Here is an 18,818-nt window from a genome sequence, read left to right as displayed (position 1 = left end):
ATTGCTAAACTTCCTGATATTCACTGTTTTGTTCAGGTTTTGATTCGTATCAAGCCTGTTATTAAATTAATTTCTCCTTCTTGGAGTCTCAATTTGGTTTTTAAGATTTTGCAGGCTCTTTTGAGCCTATGTATTCTTTGTTTTTTTTTATCTACTTTCTTAGAAAGTGTTATTTCTTTTGGCTATCTCTTCTGCTAGAAAAAGTTTCCAGATTTGTCTGCTTATCTGATTTTCCATCTAGATAAGCTGTTTTGTGGATTAAATTTGTAAAGCAGTAACTTGGTCTTCTTTGCACTCATTTACTTAATTTTACCATTTTGATGTGTTTGCTTTTTTGGAAACATCCTTTGGTAGAAAGGGTTTTCAGGCACCTGTCAGTTTGATTCTAGTGCCTATGATTTGAGTTGTTTTGAATTTTAAAAAAAAACTTAATTATTTTTTGGGATTTATTTTCTCAGCGGAAATAGCTGTTTTTATTTTATCCCTTCCTCTCTAGTGACTCGTGGACTTCCACATCTTGGGTATTATATCCCATATATCACTAGCTCATGGACTCTTGCCACTCACATGAAAGAAAACATAATTTATTTAAGAACTTACCTGATAAATTTATTTCTTTCATAGTGGCAAGAGTCCATGAGACCCACCCTATTGTGCACATTATTGTTCCAGTTCCTCTTTTTAATGTTTTTTTACTCCTTGTTTTTTTACACCTCACTACTTGGCTATACGTTAAGCTTAGGTATGAGTGAGGTGGGAGTTGTATGTATAGGCATTTATAGGTTTGGGAAACTTTGCCCCCTCCTGGTAGGAATGTATATCCCATATGTCACTAGCTCATGGACTCTTAAGTTCTTTCATAAATTATGTTATTCTTAAAATTTAAAGGTCTCTCTCCTCAAAAATTAGTTATATATATATATATATATATATATATATATTTGGTTTGTAGGTGTATGCACTCTCACCATCTGTCTTCAACTGCCAGGGTGCTATATAGATATGTCAATAATTTCAAAGTTAGAATAAGTACTCACTGGACTTCAGCCGTCTGTGTAATAAAGATCTTATTTGTGACGTTTTGGGACACCAAACAGTCCCTTCCTCGTCCCACACCACACCCACTTACCCCCCCCCCCCTCTTTGTATGTGTTTAGCCAATGTGAAACACCTTATTGTGCAGTAATTTTTTTATATTATTTTTGTTTTATACTATAAATTAAATAATGCTACAAACAGTAATAATAAATTAACAAAAATAGGTGCATAACAGTTAGCAACATCAACTAGGGTTCTGGGGAAGACAACAGCTGACAGAAAAGGAAAGTTGTTGAACTGAGAGAAAGCAGAGACTGTTGACATTAATGTGAGGTCATAGCAGACCTGGAAAAATTGTTTTATAACAATCATCTCTCATTTATCTTCTCCACTCCCTCCTCTCTTCAATCTCTCTTTTTACCCCCTCCCTTCTCTCTTAAGACATATATTCTGTTTACATTATTTCTCTCTTCTTTCTCAAACTCTTCAAATCTTCTCCACTCTTTCTTAACAATATCTTTTTCTCCAATTTCACTTTTCCTCTCCAATCTCTCTCTGCCCCTGTTTACCCTCTCAGAAGTAACAGTCTAAGCACTAATGGGATCTCTATAGCACTAGAGGAATAACAAAACCTTGCCCTTTCATGGATTTATAATATCCCTTTAGATAATAATTTGTTGACATCCACTCACTAACTTTCACTGGCCACTGTTAAATTTCCACTTACCAATGAATAGTGGGCTAGTGGACATTTTGAGCCCTGATATATATAAAATGGCACATATGAACTAGCACTTTCTGGCTGGGAATAGCTTATAAAATGCATTGAGATAAGAGGCGGCCTGCAGGGGCTTAGAAACATATTTAAAGGATTAGAGGTTAGAAAGTGTAGTAATATAACAATGTTGGTTGTGCAAAACTGGGGAATGGGTATTAAAGGCATTATCTATGTTTTCGAAAAATATGTTTACTGTAGACTGTACCTTTAAGCACCTCTTGTTATAGTGTAAAATTCTACTAATCGCACTCCCTAGACAGGCCAAAAAACAAAATCTGAAAATGTTGGAAATCAAATACCAGATTTAAGCAATTTGCAGGATATTGAAAAAATAAAGGGGTATGAAACCCAAAATCGTTTTATGATTTAGACTTTACAATTTACTTCTGTTGCCTAATTTGCTAGGGGTTAAATGTTAATTGGTGGCTGCACATATACACCTCTCATCATTGGCTTACCAATGTGTTCAGCTAGCTCCCAGTAATGCAATAAACAAGAGAATAAAGTAACATTGTTAATAGAAGTAAATTGGAAACTTGTTTTAAATTATATAACCTGTCATGATAACATTTTACGTTTTCATGTCCCTTTAAGCAACACAATTTATTTTTCGGTCTCTCTAGTAAATGTGGAACAAAGCCTATTTTTTACACACAAAAAACAGGAGGTGTTTATTGCCCCTTTTATTAGACTTCATATTGATTTAAAAAAAATAATAATCCATTATTAGTTATTTCAATTAACCTTCTTTAAATTCAGTTTGACAGTGTGCTTTTAGCATCATACATTAGTTATGGCAGAACTAAGGATATTTCTTCTATACATTAATTGATATTAACTGTCTATTTTTCAGAAAGCACTTCTAATATTCAGCTGCCATCATCTGAGACCTCTATCGCTGTAACACAATCTGCAACAAAAGGGATAAACTTACCATCAGGTACTTGTTTTCAAAACATACTACATGGAAGAGCCATGTGGGGAATAGGCATGAATCCGCAATCTGTCAGTGGTGAAGTGGCCAGCTGTCTCTTAGATCTCTCTCCAATCACTGCTGCCTCATGTAACTCAGAGTCTTTAAAGACAAAAAGCTTCACTGACCCTCCTCTCAGTTTGGATCTCTTTCAAAAAAATTACATATGCTGTTATTATCTCTTTGTATTGCAGAAAAAAAGAATGACAATATGGATGATATAATGCTTTGCGTTTGTTGCACCAAGAGTTGGTTGACTACAGAATGAAACTTAAAAAGAAAAAAAAGGTTTTCAAAGAAGCCTAAGGCAATAATTGCACTTAATGTGAAACTGCTGCATTTGCACCGTATGGTCTTTTTATAAGAAAAAAATAGTTTAATGATCATCAGGGGATTCAAATCTGATCAGAATCACAACAGTTTAGTGCAGTTCATTTGTATGCATGATTGCAATTCCAAAATATTATATTTTAGACAGTAAGTTTATGTGCTTGTATGTAATAATTCAAAATGACATATTAACATTCAGGTGAGAACTTAAAGGGACAGTAAAGTCAAAATGAATTTTTCATGATTCGGATAGAGCATGCAATTTTAAACAACTTTCCAATTTAGTTCTGTTATCAAAATTACTTTGTTCTCTTGGTATCTTTTATTTAAGAGTAAAACTAGGTAGGCTTATAAGAGCTCAGGAGTGTGCACGTGTCTTTAGTACTCTATGGCAGCAGTGTTTTGCAAAATTATTTGTAGCTTTATTATACAATGTTACAAAACACTGCTGCCATAGAGTACTAAAGACACATGCACACTCCTGAGCTCTTATAAGCCTTCCTAGTTGTACTCTTCAATAAAAGATACCAAGAGAACAAAGCAAATTTGATAACAGAAGTAAATTGGAAAGTTGTTTAAAATTGCATGCTCTATTTGAATCATGACGTTACTGTTCTTTTAAGGTTGTAAGTTAACATTCAGTATAGAGAATGTAAAAACAATGTGTATAATGATGCATGGTGTTGCTTGTTTCATGATGTCAAGTTGGAGGGCAGTAGACTCAAGAGTAATTTAGATAAAGGCTGTTTGATTCATGGAATAGACTTCAAATAAGGACAAGGACTATAAGGGAATTTAAAAGGACATTAAATACATATTGCTTGTGTGAAAAAAGTGCTTCTCACACACTCCCAAGATAGGGCAGAAAGCAAATTCTGTAAGCTGCAAATCAAATAGAGGGTTTAGGCAGTTTTCAGCATCTTTAAAGCTTAGGCTACAGAGTAGGACAAAGCACAATGTTTACAGAAAGAGGTGTTTAATGTCTCACTAAAGGAACAGTCTGATACACAACTTACATTCTCTAAATTGTTAGAACATGTCATTTGTGCATCATAAATCCTAGCTTACTATGGTCTAGATTACAAGTGGAGCGCTAAAATGTTAGCACTGTTGTGCATTAACATTGCTTAACTTCAATCAAATGCGTTTTCTTTTACAAGATATGACGAGTCCACGGATTTCATCCTTACTTATGGGATATCGCCTCCAGGTCAGCAGGAGGAGGCAAAGAGCTCCACAGCAGAGCTGCATAAATAGCTCCTCCCTTCCCCCCAACCCAGTCATTCTCTTTGCCTGCGTTAGTGATAGGATTGAGGTAAAGTAAGGTGTTAGTTTTAGATTCTTCAAGCAAGAGTTTTTTTTATTTTAAATGGCAGTTATAGTTTTATGGTTCTGGGAACTGGAGGGTTTTTGGCCCCTCTGCGCCTCCCATACTGATACTGCTATTCTGAGATGGTCTTAGAGATATTTTAACTAAGGCCCTTCTATCTTCACAGGACCTCAGGAGGAAGGTTAGACCCCCTGACACTTTGAGTCTCTCATGCTGTTCCTCAACATGCTGGTAAGTGCAGTCTGTTTTCTGGGGTTTTGCACTGTAGAAAAAAGAGTGACATTTCTCATAACGGTCTGTACTTTTATTTTTCTCAGGGGACATGACAAGTTTTCCTGTTGCTATTATGTCGCTTTTCATTAGTGATAGGAAGTATGAGAACCGACATTGAGCTTTATCCAGACACTCTAGTATGATAATTTACCCTAGAAGCGCTGGGATAAGAAAGAAATATGTGCAAACTTTATTCAGACACTCTAGCAAAGCGAATTTAACTAGAAGCGCTGAGATGTTATTTGGCATGTATGTGTTACGGGCAATTTCACTTTTATTGTGAACAGGGCTGACGTTGGGAGTTTCGGAGCTGTAGGAGTTTAGTTCCTAATATACTCCGGGGCTTTGGCCTGCATAGACGTATTTCTATTTTCCCGGGTTCTGACACCCACGATGGGCGGGGCATTGTTTTTGGCGCGCTTTAGCTCAGTTGTTCCGATTGCCATTACGGCTCCTTTGTACACTTGTTTCTGAGAAAGCTTACACAAGTGATCTTGGGCACTCCGGTTCAGGGACTTTATCCTTGGTCAGTGGAGACAGGTAGGAGCCGCAGCTCTGACTGATAAGTTTCTGGTTTTGTTCTATGAAATAAACAGTGTCTTCCTCACGGATCACTCACTAATATGGGAATGTGAAAACAATTACTCTCTGACATATATATATATATCAAGCAATGTTCACATTTTTCTTAAAGACACATTTCTTTGCAAAAGTTAAGATTTTTTACACTTTTTTTTTTTTTCAGTGTTTCTGACCAAGCTTGCTTTTTTCTGTTCAGGTTATCAAAATGGATGACCTTAAACAAACTACATGCCTTATGTGTTTAGATGCCATTGTGGAACCCCCAGTTACACTTTGTCCCCTATGTATTGAGAGGGCCTTGGAGTGCAGAGAGAACATTTTCTTTAATAAAGATATGTCTAATGAATGTCCTCAGACTGATGAGACTCAGGGTATGCCGCAACTTTCTCCCAAAGCGTCACAGCCTTTAACGCCCACACAAGTAACGCCAGGTTCTTCCACGGCGTCTGCGTCATTTAATCTGCAGGATATGGCTGCAGTTATGTCCTCCACTCTTACAGAAGTTTTATCTAAGTTGCCGGTATTACAGGGCAAACATAGTAGAAAAGAGACCCAGGTGGGCCATGTGACTTCTGATTATTTGATGGCGATCTCCGATGTACCCTCCCAGGGCTCTGAGTAGGTAGTGCTTTACCCCAGACAGATTCGGAAGTGATGTCCTTCAGATTTAAGCTTGAACACCTTTGCCTGTTACTGTGGGAGGTTCTGATGACTCTGGACGACTTTGACTCTATTGTGGTCCCTCCAGAGAAATTGTGTAAGATGGACAAGTATTTAGAGGTTCCATCTTATTCTGACGTTTTTCCAGTTCCTAAGAGAATTTCGGAAATTATTACTAGGGAATGGGAAAGACCAGGTATCCCGTTCTCACCTTCCCCTATGTTTAAGAAAATGTACCCTATTCCTGACACCGTTCGGGATTCTTGGCAAACCGTCCCTAAGGTGGAGGGAGCTATTTCTACCCTGACTAAACGTACGACTATCCCTATTGAGGACAGTTGTGCTTTCAAAGACCCTATGGATAAAAAGTTGGAGGGTCTTCTAAAAAAGCTATTTGTTCACCAAGGGTTTGTATTACAACCGACGGCCTGCATTGTACCAGTCACAACTGCGGCTGCCTTTTGGTTTGATGCCTTAGAAGATTCTCTTAAGACTGAAAGTTCTCTAGAGGAAATAATGGATAGAATTAAGGCCCTTAAGCTGGCTAATTCTTTTGTTACGGATGCCGCCTTTCAGATAGCCAAATTGGCGGCTAAGAATGCAGGATTTGCCATTCTAGCGCGCAGAGCCTTATGGTTAAAATCTTGGTCTGTGGATGTGTCCTCTAAATCCAAACTTTTGTTTATTCCTTTCAAGGGGAAGACCCTATTCGGGCCTGACTTGAAAGATAATTTCTGACATTACGGGAGGTAAGGATCACCTCCTACCTCAGGACAAAACATCTAAGCAGAGGGGTAGACAGAGTAATTTTCGTTCCTTTCGAAATTTCAAGGGAGTCTCCTCTTCCGCTAAACAGGAAGGGAATTTTGCACAACCAAGTCTGTCTGGAGACCCAACCAGGCTTGGAACAAGGGTAAGCAACCCAAGAAGCTTGCTGCTGCTCCCAAGACATCATGAAGGGGCGGCCCCCGATCCAGGACCAGTCTAGTAGGGGGCAGACTTTCTCTCTTTGCCCAGGATTGGATAAGAGACGTTCAGGATCCCTGGACACTGGAAATTGTGTCTCAAGGGTATCAGTTGGAGTTCAAAAATTCTTTCCCAAGGGGAAGGTTTCTTCTTTCACAATTGTCTGTAGACCATATAAAAAGAGAGGCATTCTTAGGTTTTGTAAGAGACCTCTCCACTATGGGAGTAATTTGTCCCATTCCAAAACAGGAACAGGGGCAGGGGTTTTACTCGAACCTTTTTGTGGTTTCCAAAAAAGAGGGAACGTTCCATCCCATTTTAGATCTAAAGAGTCTAAACAAGTTTCTCAGAGTCCCATCCTTCAAGATGGAGACTATTCGGACAATTCTCCCATTATTCCAGGAGGGTCAATATATGACTACCGTGGACTTAAAGGATGCATATCTTCATATTCCTATCCACAAGGATCATCACCAGTTCCTAAGGTTTGCCTACCTGGACAAACATTTTCAGTTTGTGGCTCTTCCTTTTGGGCTGGCCACAGCACCCAGAATCTTCACCAAGGTTCTAGGGTCTCTGCTGGAGGTTCTCAGGCCACGGGGCATTGCAGTGGCGCCTTATCTGGACAATATTCTGATCCAGGTGTCATCTTATCAGCTGACAAAGTCTCATACCGACATTGTTCTATCCTTTCTAAGGACTTACGGGTGGAAGGTGAATCTAGAAAAGAGTTCTCTAATTACACAGACAAGGGTTCCCTTCCTGGGAACTCTAATAGACTCTGTATCCATGAAAATCTTTTTGACAGAGGTCAGAAAGCTAAAGATTCTGAATACATGCCGATCCCTTCAGTCCAATCCTCGTCCATCAGTGTCTCAGTGCATGGAGGTAATTGGATTGATGGTGGGGGCATGCTCAGGCAGTGGAATGGAGATTATGCAGATTTGTCTCCTCAGATAGATCTGGATCAGGAGACAAGAGACTCTCTTCTTTAGTGGTTGTCACAGGATCATCTGTCCCAAGGGATGTGCTTCCGCAGACCCTCATGGGTGATAGTGACAACGGACGCCAGTCTACTAGGATGGGGTGCAGTCTGGAATTCCCTGAAGGCTCAGGGTGTGTGGACTTGGTCGGAGTCTCTACTTCCAATCAATATTCTGGAATTGAGAGCAATATTCAATGCGCTTCAGGCTTGGCCTCAGTTGGCTTTGGCCAAATTCATCCGATTTCAGTCAGACAACATCACGACTGTGGCTTACATCAATCATCAGGGAGGAACAAGGAGTTCCTTAGCGATGACAGAAGTATCCAAGATAATTCGGTGGGCGGAGGCTCACTCTTGTTGTCTGTCAGCAATCTACATCCCAGAAGTGGACAACTGGGAGGCGGATTTTTTTGAGCAGACAGACGTTTCATCCAGGGGAATGGGAACTCCATCCGGAGGTCTTTGCCACCCTGATTCTCAGGTGGGGCAGACCGGAATTGGATCTGATGGCATCTCGTCAGAATGCCAAGCTCCCAAGATACGGATCCAGGTCCAGGGATCCTCAGGCCGAACTGATAGATGCCTTGGCAGTGCCTTGGTCGTTCAACCTAGCTTATGTGTTACCACCGTTTGCTCTCCTTCCCCGAGTGATTGCACGGGTAAAACAGGAGAGGGCTTCGGTAATTCGTGGCCTCGCAGGACTTGGTATGCCGATCTGGTGGACATGTCCTCTCTGCCGCCGTGGAAGCTTCCATTGAGGCAGGCCCTTTTCATTCAGGGACCCTTCCATCATCCGAATCATTCTATGCAGCTGACTGCTTGGAGATTGAACACTTGATTTTATCTAAGCGAGGGTTCTCTGATGCGGTCATTGATACCTTGATTCAAGCGCACAAGCCTGTTACTAGAAAAAATTACCATAAGATATGGCGCAGATATCTTTATTGGTGTGAATCCAAGGGCTACTCATGGAGTAGGGTTAGGATTCCCAGGTTTGTATCTTTTCTCCAAGAAGGATTGGAGAAAGGGTTGTCAGCAAGTTCCTTAAAGGGACAGATTTCTGCTTTGTCTATTTTGCTACACAAGCGTCTGGCAGATGTTCCAGATGTTCAATCTTTTTGTCAGGCCCTGACTAGAATCCGGCCTGTGTTTAGACCAATTGCTCCTCCTTGGAGTTTGAATTTAGTTCTTAATGTTCTTCAAGGGGTTCCGTTTGAACCTATGCATTCCATAGATATTAAGTTATTATCTTGGAAAGTTTTATTTTTGGTTGCTATTTCTTCTGCTCGCAGAGTTTCTGAGCTTTCGGCACTGCAATGTGATTCTCCTTATCTTATTTTCCATGCTGATAAGGTGGTGTTACGTACCAAACCTGGTTTTCTTCCTAAGGTTGTTTCTAACAAAAATATTAATCAGGAAATTGTTGTTCCTTCCTTGTGTTCTAGCCCTTCTTCTAAGAAGGAACGTCTGTTACATAATTTGGATGTAGTCTGTGCCTTGAAGTTCTACTTGCAGGCGACTAAGGGTTTTCGTCAAACATCTTCATTATTTGTCGTTCTCACTGGGAAACGTAGGGGTCAGAAAACTATGGCTACCTCTCTTTCTCTTTGGCTGAGGAGTATCATCCGTGTTGCATATGAGACTGCTGGACGGCAGCCTCCAGAACGAATTACGGCCCATTCTACTAGAGCTGTGGCTTCCTCATGGGCATTTAAAAATGATGCTTCTGTTGAACAGATTTGCAAGGCTGCAACTTGGTCATCTCATCACACTTTTCCAAATTCTACAAATTTTATACTTTTGCCTCGTCTGAGGCTGCTTTTGGGAGAAAGGTTCTTCAAGCAGTGGTGCCTTCCGTTTAGGTTCCTGTCTTCTCCCTCCCTTTCATCCGTGTCCTATAGCTTTGGTATTGTATCCCATAAGTAAGGATGAAATCCGTGGACTCGTCATATCTTGTAAAAGAAAAGGAAATTTATGCTTATCTGATAAATTTATTTATTTTACGATATGACGAGTCCACGGCCCACCCTGTTATTTTTTAAGACAGGTCTTTATTTTTGTTAAACTTCAGTCACCTCTGCTCCTTGGCTTTTTCTTTCTCTTCCTAACTTCGGTCGAATGACTGGGTTGGGGGGGAAGGGAGGAGCTATTTATGCAGCTCTGCTGTGGAGCTCTTTGCCTCCTCCTGCTGACCAGGAGGCGATATCCCATAAGTAAGGATGAAATCCGTGGACTCGTCATATCGTAAAAGAAATACATTTATCAGGTAAGCATAAATTTCCTTTTTTTTTCTATCTCCATTTTTATCACTCTAGCTATAGTCTTCAATAGTGATGGCTAACCTTGGCACCTCGGATGTTTCAGAACTACATTTCTTATGATGCTCAACTAGACTGCAGTGGGCCTAAGCATCATGAGAACTGCAGTTTCAAAATATCTGGGGTGCCAAAGTTCGCCATCATTGGTCTAAGGTATGCTAACCTTTACATGTAGCATTGTAAGGGTGCCCTAAATGCCTCACATAATAGACTATGGGGGCGCACAGCAAAATTCATGTCAGATATCAGTCACGCGTTAGGCCATTGGTTCATACGTTGTGGAGTTCTTTGTGTAGTTCAGTTCTATACTATTAATAATGGATTACTTCAGGTAAGTTCTAAATTTTACAACTGTATTTTGGATTGTGCTCAAGCGCATGACATAACTCACAATGAGCATGCTTATAGCACTCTCTGCACTATCCATTAAAGGTATAGGAAGTGCTAAAAAGATCTGACTGCATTAAGATGCTTTGGTTAAAATAGTTAACAATCCACTTGTAAAAGCAGAATGTGCATTATTCTATGTGTGAGGTCTCGCAAAAGATACCACTCCTTGTGTAAGGGTTTGGTGGTATAAGCCCATGATGCAGAAGCAGAGGCTGAATAGGATCGATTTTCGAAATACGGACAAGGATGAGACAGAGACGTGGTCAAACAGGCCACTGGACAATTCAGCCAGCAAAGGTTCGTAATTGATTAAACTGGCAAAAAGGTCAATATCAGGATAACAGGATAAGAGCAAAGTTTGTATCACTAGGTACACAGTATATCTGAACACTGAACAGACTTATCAGACGTCTTTTATAGGGAGAGAGAGACACCTCCTTCCTTCATGTAACAGGCGTGGTTTGAGTTTCCATCCCTTTAAGAGGTAGTGTGTGTGCACGCGCATCTGCGCGCCTAAGGAGCATTCAGAATGAAGTCTGGATTGTGTAACACGCTATAGCGTGTTGTGTCTTGCTGCCTGTGAAGTTCCTAGTAGCTCAGACGGATGTCTCACACGCAGCTCTCGGTGCAGTGGGACGTGCGGTATAGTGGAGTCGGTTGCCTGAGGCCGTGATACGGAAGAGAGGGGTAAGTTCGTGTACGACCTTGACACCCTGTTCTATTGATTGCTCTCCACCTGTAATCTGGCCCTATGTTTTTTAACCAACAGAGGGCTATATTATGTGTCGAGTGCTATTTATTGCTCCCACTCACGCGTTAACTCCGCTAGAAGTACATTTTTTGCGTGCATCGGATAGCATTCATATTACAAGTTGAAAGTAAAACGTTTTCTCTTGTGCGCTAACCTGACGCATGCAAAAAGCCAAACTTCAGATATCGCGATTGCATTAACGTGTTCCCGCTTAGAAGTCAATTGAGTGTGAAAAGTGGAGAAAAAAAACACCCTACTCGCAAGCAAACCTGATTGCATTTTCTCAAGTGCGCTAACCCGACTTCACATTAAAGGTACAGTCTTATTACCTATTCCTGTTTTGCATATCCAACACTGTTATATTAATTTTCTTTTTACTTCTATTACCTTGTATCTAAGGCCCTGCATATTGCCCCTTATCTCAGTGCTTTTCACAAACTTGCATTTTAGCCAGTCAGTGCTGGTTCCTGAATAACTATTATCATTCTCCACAGTAGTTAGCACAAATTTATCTATATGACACACATAAACTAGCACTGTGTGGCTGTAAAAAGCTAATAAAAAGCAGTGAGATAAAAGGCGGCCTGCATGGGGTTTAGAAACAGGCAGATATTTAGAGGTTATAAAGTATAACAACATTGTTTATACAATGCTTGGGAATGGGTAGCAAAGGCATGATCGATCTTATTAAACTATAAAGAAATCAAGTACACTGTCCCTTTAAGTTATTCCTACTTTTTTAAGACTTTAAGACTCTTTCTCAGCGCAAATTAACGGAACATAAATGCTAAGTTTTAACAAAGATACCAAGACAAAAAAAGGTTTATTTGGTAATAGAATGTTGTTTTTTTATCTATTTGTTTAATTTTAATCTCTGTCTTAATCATTAAATTTTAATTTTGAGTTTCATGTCCCATTAAATATAAACAACCATAAGATCTCTAAATGCTATATGGAGCAGAGTCTATTCTTCAGATAATGGGACCCTCTGGATATCATATGTAAATCACAGTTTCTAGAAACTTGCTTAAAGGGACATGAAACCCCAACTTTTTCATTCATGATTCAGATAGAGATGATAAATGTAAACAACATTCTGATTTACTTCTATTATCTGATTTGCTTCATTCTTTAGGTATCCTTTGTTGAAGAAATAGTAATGCACATGCGTGAGCCAATCACACGAGGCATCTATGTGCAGCCACCAATCAGCAGCTTTACTGAGCCTATTTAAATATGCTTTTCAACAAAGAATATCAAGAGAATGAAACAAATTAGATAATAGAAGTAAATTTCGGAAAGATGTTTAAAATGGGAAAAGGAAGTTCTCTAGAGAGAAACAAAACAGAGCGCATCCACGATCTAAGTGTAGTTTAAAAAATTCACACTTTATTATAAATATAAAATAACAAATGCACACTCACAAAGGTGCCCTCAAACATATGAGGTATGTCTGTTCATTTAGAATGTTTACACCGTCCCACTCCAGCAATGCTGCGTTCTCCCTTTAGTGTCCCACTGTATATTCAATACCAAATTGTTGAATAGTTGTAACTCAAACAGGGGATAGTATTATCAAAATAGGCTGTGGCGGGATAAACCAGTGTAATAATGTACAAGGAGATCGTGTGATTCTGCTGTTTTGTCTGAGCAATATTTGCCGGCTTTTGTTCAGAACACAGCGTCTTTCACACTCACTTCTCCTAGGATTATGGGCGTGGCCTTACGCATTTCGCGGTCTCCTCCCACTTCGTCAGAGGCTATGCCCATCCTATCCATAATCCGCCCTCTTGTATGGTTTGGCTATACACACCCCTTTTCCTCTATTGGTTAAGCCTGGGGGCGTGTAGCGGAGGGGAGTGTCTCACTCCTTTAGCTCCGTAGCGTGACAAATTCAGTGCGATCTGTATCTATTACGCTATACCAATATGACTGTATCTCAGTGTGTGCAAGGAATCAGACATATAATAGTCTATGGCTACGTTTTACATCAGTAAATATTTTGACAACAGTCCTTAGAACAAAATGTATTGTAGATCTTAACAATCCTGTACCCTATTACATGGATTACTTAAAACACACTTTAAAACATATATATATATTACAATACATTACTTAAAAATGATAATGATACCATATGTTAATACAATAAACTTTGAAAACGTTTCACATTAGTGTTTGTTAACAATTGATAACATTAGGTAGCTTCTTTCAATATGTGCATATAACATTAGATATGATGGTCTTTTTATTGATCGGTATCTGTGACCTTGAAGTTGTGACACAGTTCACTGATTTCTATTTGTATAGAGAACGACTCTTAAGGGATACGTGTGTATCAAATTTGCTTTCCCATAAAAAATTATTTATTAATACTAAACCCGTTGGGCTCTTTTAGGCACCTTAGCTTTAACTTTAAAAACTTTAATTTAAATCACTGGTCATCTACCATAGCGAGTACTAGCCTGTAAATAATAACGATTTAGGTTCAAGTTAGCCTTACTGGTATCGGAGCATATTGCTCAAACTTTAGGCTATCGCTAGGAGACAATCTTAGTACCAATTGATTCTGGGTTATATTTCATGGTCTAGTATAACTACAGCGCTTTTTCATCGGAGCGATATTTATAGCTTGAATTTAAATGGTTTTGGCTATTTAGCCTCATAATACAATTGCACACAATTCAGGCTATCGCTATTTACAAGCCTGTATAGTGCCACCTGACTCTGTATAACCTTAGAATCATACGATATCAGTTCAAACATCTATTTGAACTTAATTAGAAATAGAAGTGCTAACAGTGTCCCAAAAAACACGGGGAATAAAAACAATCACACTTCCACAAGCGATATATATTTTTTCTCTGAATAATTTTTTATGGGAAAGCAAATTTGATACACACGTATCCCTTAAGAGTCGTTCTCTATACAAATAGAAATCAGTGAACTGTGTCACAACTTCAAGGTCACAGATACCGATCAATAAAATTGTACTGAAATAATAACGCTTTTTATAAAAAACGTAAATAATCATGCTGTGGTAATAACACACTCCCACATATATCCAAGTAGTGGTTGAATAAACTGACACCGTCATCACACTCCTTACATATGGGAATGGAGTAATATTTGAATGATCAATTAGCACTTGTTATCATCCAATAATATAACCAATGGTTATGGTACTAAATATCCTGTGTGAATAATATTCAGTTAAGGTTATTAGCATTGAATCTGTTGAACTAACCCAACAGGACAGTGTGATACAGACTGATCACTGTATCAAACCTGAGAGGAGCCTTTGCTTACCGAGTATTACTCGGACACAATTTTAATAGAATTTTAAAACACTCAATGGTGGGAACCTCCACAATTTTTTATTCAAATTAAATATAAAAGTTAAGTTTTAATCAATACACGACACACCACACTGCAATATAGTATTGGTTTTGACCCTTATAAGTGTGCCCAATATGCTTCACTTTCTCTGTCCTTCTTTTGTTAATAAAACAGCAGAATCACACGATCTCCTTGTACATTATTACACTGGTTTATCCCGCCACAACCTATTTTGATAATACTATCCCCTGTTTGAGTTACAACTATTTAACAATTTGGTATTGAATATACAGTGGGACATTAAAGGGAGAACGCAGTATTGCTGGAGTGGGACGGTGTAAACATTCTAAATGAACAGACATACCTCATATATTTGAGGGCACCTTTGTGAGTGTGCATTTGTTATTTTATATTTATAATAAAGTGTGACTTTTTAAACTACACTTAGATCGTGGATGCGCTCTGTTTTGTTTCTCTCTAGAGAACTTCCTTTTCTCATATATCTAACTGAAGCCTGGGAATAGACACCGCTAGGCATATAAGGAGCAGCAACCCCATATCACCACGATCAAGTAAAAAAGATCTGTTTTTTATTCTTATTTCTCATTTTGGACTTTATTATTTTTTTTTTGCTTTTTAGCATGTTTAAAATGGCATCCTCTTTCTAAATCATGAAATAAAAATGTTGTGTTTCATGTCCCTTTAAGAGTTAAATATGAGTTGGTTGTTGAATACATATTTACTGTGTTTGTTGCATTGTTATTATGTTTAGGACACTTTATTCATCCCTCAAAAATAAACTATATTAAATTTAGGAAGGTAAATTAACTCAAGAGAAAATTGGATGATCAAATAAAATTTTATTTTAAAGAATACAAATGATATTTATAAACCTGACTGCTCATTATCTTTTTTAGAACAAGAATGTCCCCAAAACATAAGTGAAGAGGAGTGTAAGATCAAATGGCAAAGAATTATGGGTGTTGATTATGAAATTGTGGTATGTCATCTATTTATTACATAGTTTTTTGCTGCAGTCATTCTAGATAATTATAAAATGGTTCTAGATAAGTATACCATGATAAACAGATTTTAATCTATATACTATGAATGTTTTAGCTTTTTAATATACTTGTGATATCAAATATATATTTGTTTTCATAATAGTTTTACAGTGTTATGCTTTTAGCCTAGCTGTATACATCTGTGTGAGTAACAGCTATTATTCTATGTGTATTGTGTTTGATATTTATTTGTGATTTTTCCTATTGGACTTGGCACTCACACTTGTTTGGGGTTAACTGCATGATTTACTGGAACTAAACCCTGCTATCTCGGATTGCTAGGTGAGCAGCAAGAGCTGTGAGTTTTGCTAGTGGCATGGGATGTTTACCTTTTATGCATTAAGGTTTGAGAGGGGAGTTCACTTCCTTGTTTCGTGTAGCTACTTAGGAAGATCTTAACCTACATAGGCTTCTTTTTCATATGAACCTATTTAATTGCTGTTCTTTCATATGAAAGTTAAAAAATATTTAATATCATTTATTTGTAAAGTGCTGCCAAATTCTTTACTATGACCATAAAAGGGACCCTAAACACTAAATACATTATTCACCTCCCTCTAATTGTGAGTGCTGCCATTATGGAACCTTGGTCACACTACAAGTATCTAGATTTGCTTCATAAAGTCATGTGAAAAATTAAAGTTTACCCACTTTGAATTGTATGGTTTTACGTATCTGGATTTAATAACTATCATGTGGTCCTTAGCAGGTCTTAAAATTGGGTAAATACAACCTCAGATGAACAACAAAACATGACATATTACACTGTGTCATGATTTATTTAACAAAGATAAAGCCAAAATAGAGAAGCCATGTGTGAAAACTAAGTACACCTTATGATTCTAGAGCTTGTAGATCCACCTTTAACAGCAATAACTTGAAGTAATCATTTTTTGTATGACTTTATCAATCTCTCACATTGTTGTTGAGGAATTCTGGCCCACTCTTCTTTACAACGTTGCTGCAGTTCATTGAGTTTTGCAGGCATTCATTTATGCACAGTTCTCTTAAAGGGACACTGAACCCAAATTGTTTATTTGTGGTTCAGATAGCGTATGCAATTTCTTTTTAATGACACAATGAGTCCACTGATCATCTTAATTACTAATGGGAAAACCGCTCCTGCCCTGCAGAGGCGGCAAAGAGCACCACAGCAAAGCTGTTAAATATCACCTCCCTTCCCTCCCAACCCAGTCATTCTCTTTGCCTACGTTAAGTGCAAGGAGTTGGTAAATTAGGTGTTAGAAAAAGATTCTTCAATCAAGAATCTATTATTTTAAAGTAGTACAAGATTGTGCTGCTTTGTTCTAGGGTGTAGCCGTAGTCCATATCCGTCTCTTCAGTAGAGCAGTTGTGGCTTTAGAGCGATGGGAACTTGTGGGACATAATTCTCACTGCGCCTCCCATACTGATGCTGCCCTACTTCTAAAAAACTGAGGGATCTTACTCAGACTTTTCCATTGTCACTGGTCCATAGGAGGGAGAGGACCTCTTAAACCTGGGAGCTGCCTTTACTGTTGGGCAGATGAGGAGGTAAGTGCTGAGGGGACTGTTATCAGAAACAGAGGCACTTGACTCATATGGGGTAATAAAGGTCTCATGGAAATATGGGCACTTTATTTGGCAGTAATGGTGCAGGCACTAGGGCTGAACATATTGCCTGTTGGTGGTTCTCACGACAGGGAGATGGCTGAATTTAGCACGCCCACGGTGGACGGTTCTAGGGGGAAGCATTGCAGCCTTTTTGCTGGTTCCTTTTCCTGTTTGTGGTAACTGCGCACTTAGTATAGAAGTAGCGCTTGTTTAATTTTCTGCTGCACATCTCTGGTAGAGGGAAAAGCCGAAGCTGTCATAATCCTTCAGAGTATTAGATGCGTGATTTAGCCTGCAGAGTTCCGGTTTTACAGCTCCTGTCTATGCAGTGAGGAATCGTTTTTTGTCAGTTTAAATTTGTTCCAAAAAATTACCAAATTTTGTGACCTATTGTGAAGTTAAGATGGACCAGTCTGCAAGCTGTCACTTGTTCTTTATGCTTTGATGCCAATATGGAGCCACCAATCCCTTTTTGTTCCTCGTGTATTGAGAGGACTTCAAGCTACAGGGAAATACTTTTTGCTGAACCATCATTTACTAAAGAGGATGCTTTCAGGAGTCTAATGCCAATGATCAATCTATGCCGCAGCTTTCTCCTCAAGCGTCCCAAGGTTTACCGCCCTCACAAGCAGTGCCCTGCGCCTCCTCTATAACTCCTACAGGGGTTACTTTACAAGACATCGCTTCTCTCATGTCTTCTGCAGTTTCAGATGCGTTGTCTGCTTTTCCAATATTGCAAGGAAAGCGTAAGAGGAAAATCAGAGAAGTTTCTGACGGAGTTCTTGCTATTGCGGATGCTCCCTCTCAGAAGCCTGAGGAGGAGGATACCGCAGTAGCATCTGAGGGTGAAATTTCAGATTCTGACAGTAGTTTCTTTCAGGTTTAAGCTAGAGCACCTCCATCTACTACTTAAGGAGGTTTTGGGCTACTTTGGACGACAACGACTCCACAGTCGTTATTAATCAGAAAAAATCCAGTAAGCTTAACAAATATTTCTTCTGTTATGTGCGATCAGTCCACGGGTCATCATTACTTCTGGGATATAACTCCTCCCCAACAGGAAATGCAAGAGGATTCACCCAGCAGAGCTGATATAGCTCCTCCCCTCTACGTCAGTCCCAGTCATTCTCTTGCACCCAACGACTAGATAGGATGTGTGAGAGGACTATGGTGATTATACTTAGTTTTTATGACTTCAATCAAAAGTTTGTTATTTTACAATAGCACCGGAGCGTGTTATTACTTCTCTGGCAGAGTTTGAAGAAGAATCTACCAGAGTTTATTACTATGATTTTAACCGGAGTAGTTAAGATCATATTGCTGTTCTCGGCCATCTGAGGGAGGTAAAGACTTCAGATCAGGGGACAGCGGGCAGATGAATCTGCATTGAGGTATGTAGCAGTTTTTATTTTCTGAATGGAATTGATGAAAAAATCCTGCTATACCGT

The 18,818-nt window shown here is 39.0% G+C and overlaps 1 protein-coding gene across 1 annotated transcript in view; it reads left to right on the top strand.

Annotated features, from left to right (window-relative positions):
• MPDZ (multiple PDZ domain crumbs cell polarity complex component) overlaps nt 1-18,818 on the top strand; it is a 754,223-nt gene that overhangs the window by 334,172 nt on the left and 401,233 nt on the right. Inside the window, exons 12-13 of the mRNA XM_053699987.1 lie at nt 2,670-2,756; nt 15,631-15,713. Coding sequence (XP_053555962.1) covers nt 2,670-2,756; nt 15,631-15,713 — 170 coding nt within the window. The remainder of the gene's footprint in view (nt 1-2,669; nt 2,757-15,630; nt 15,714-18,818) is intronic.

Source organism: Bombina bombina, chromosome 2, assembly GCF_027579735.1.
Source record: "Bombina bombina isolate aBomBom1 chromosome 2, aBomBom1.pri, whole genome shotgun sequence".
NCBI lineage: Eukaryota > Metazoa > Chordata > Amphibia > Anura > Bombinatoridae > Bombina > Bombina bombina.
This window is presented reverse-complemented; position numbering and strand designations above follow the sequence as displayed.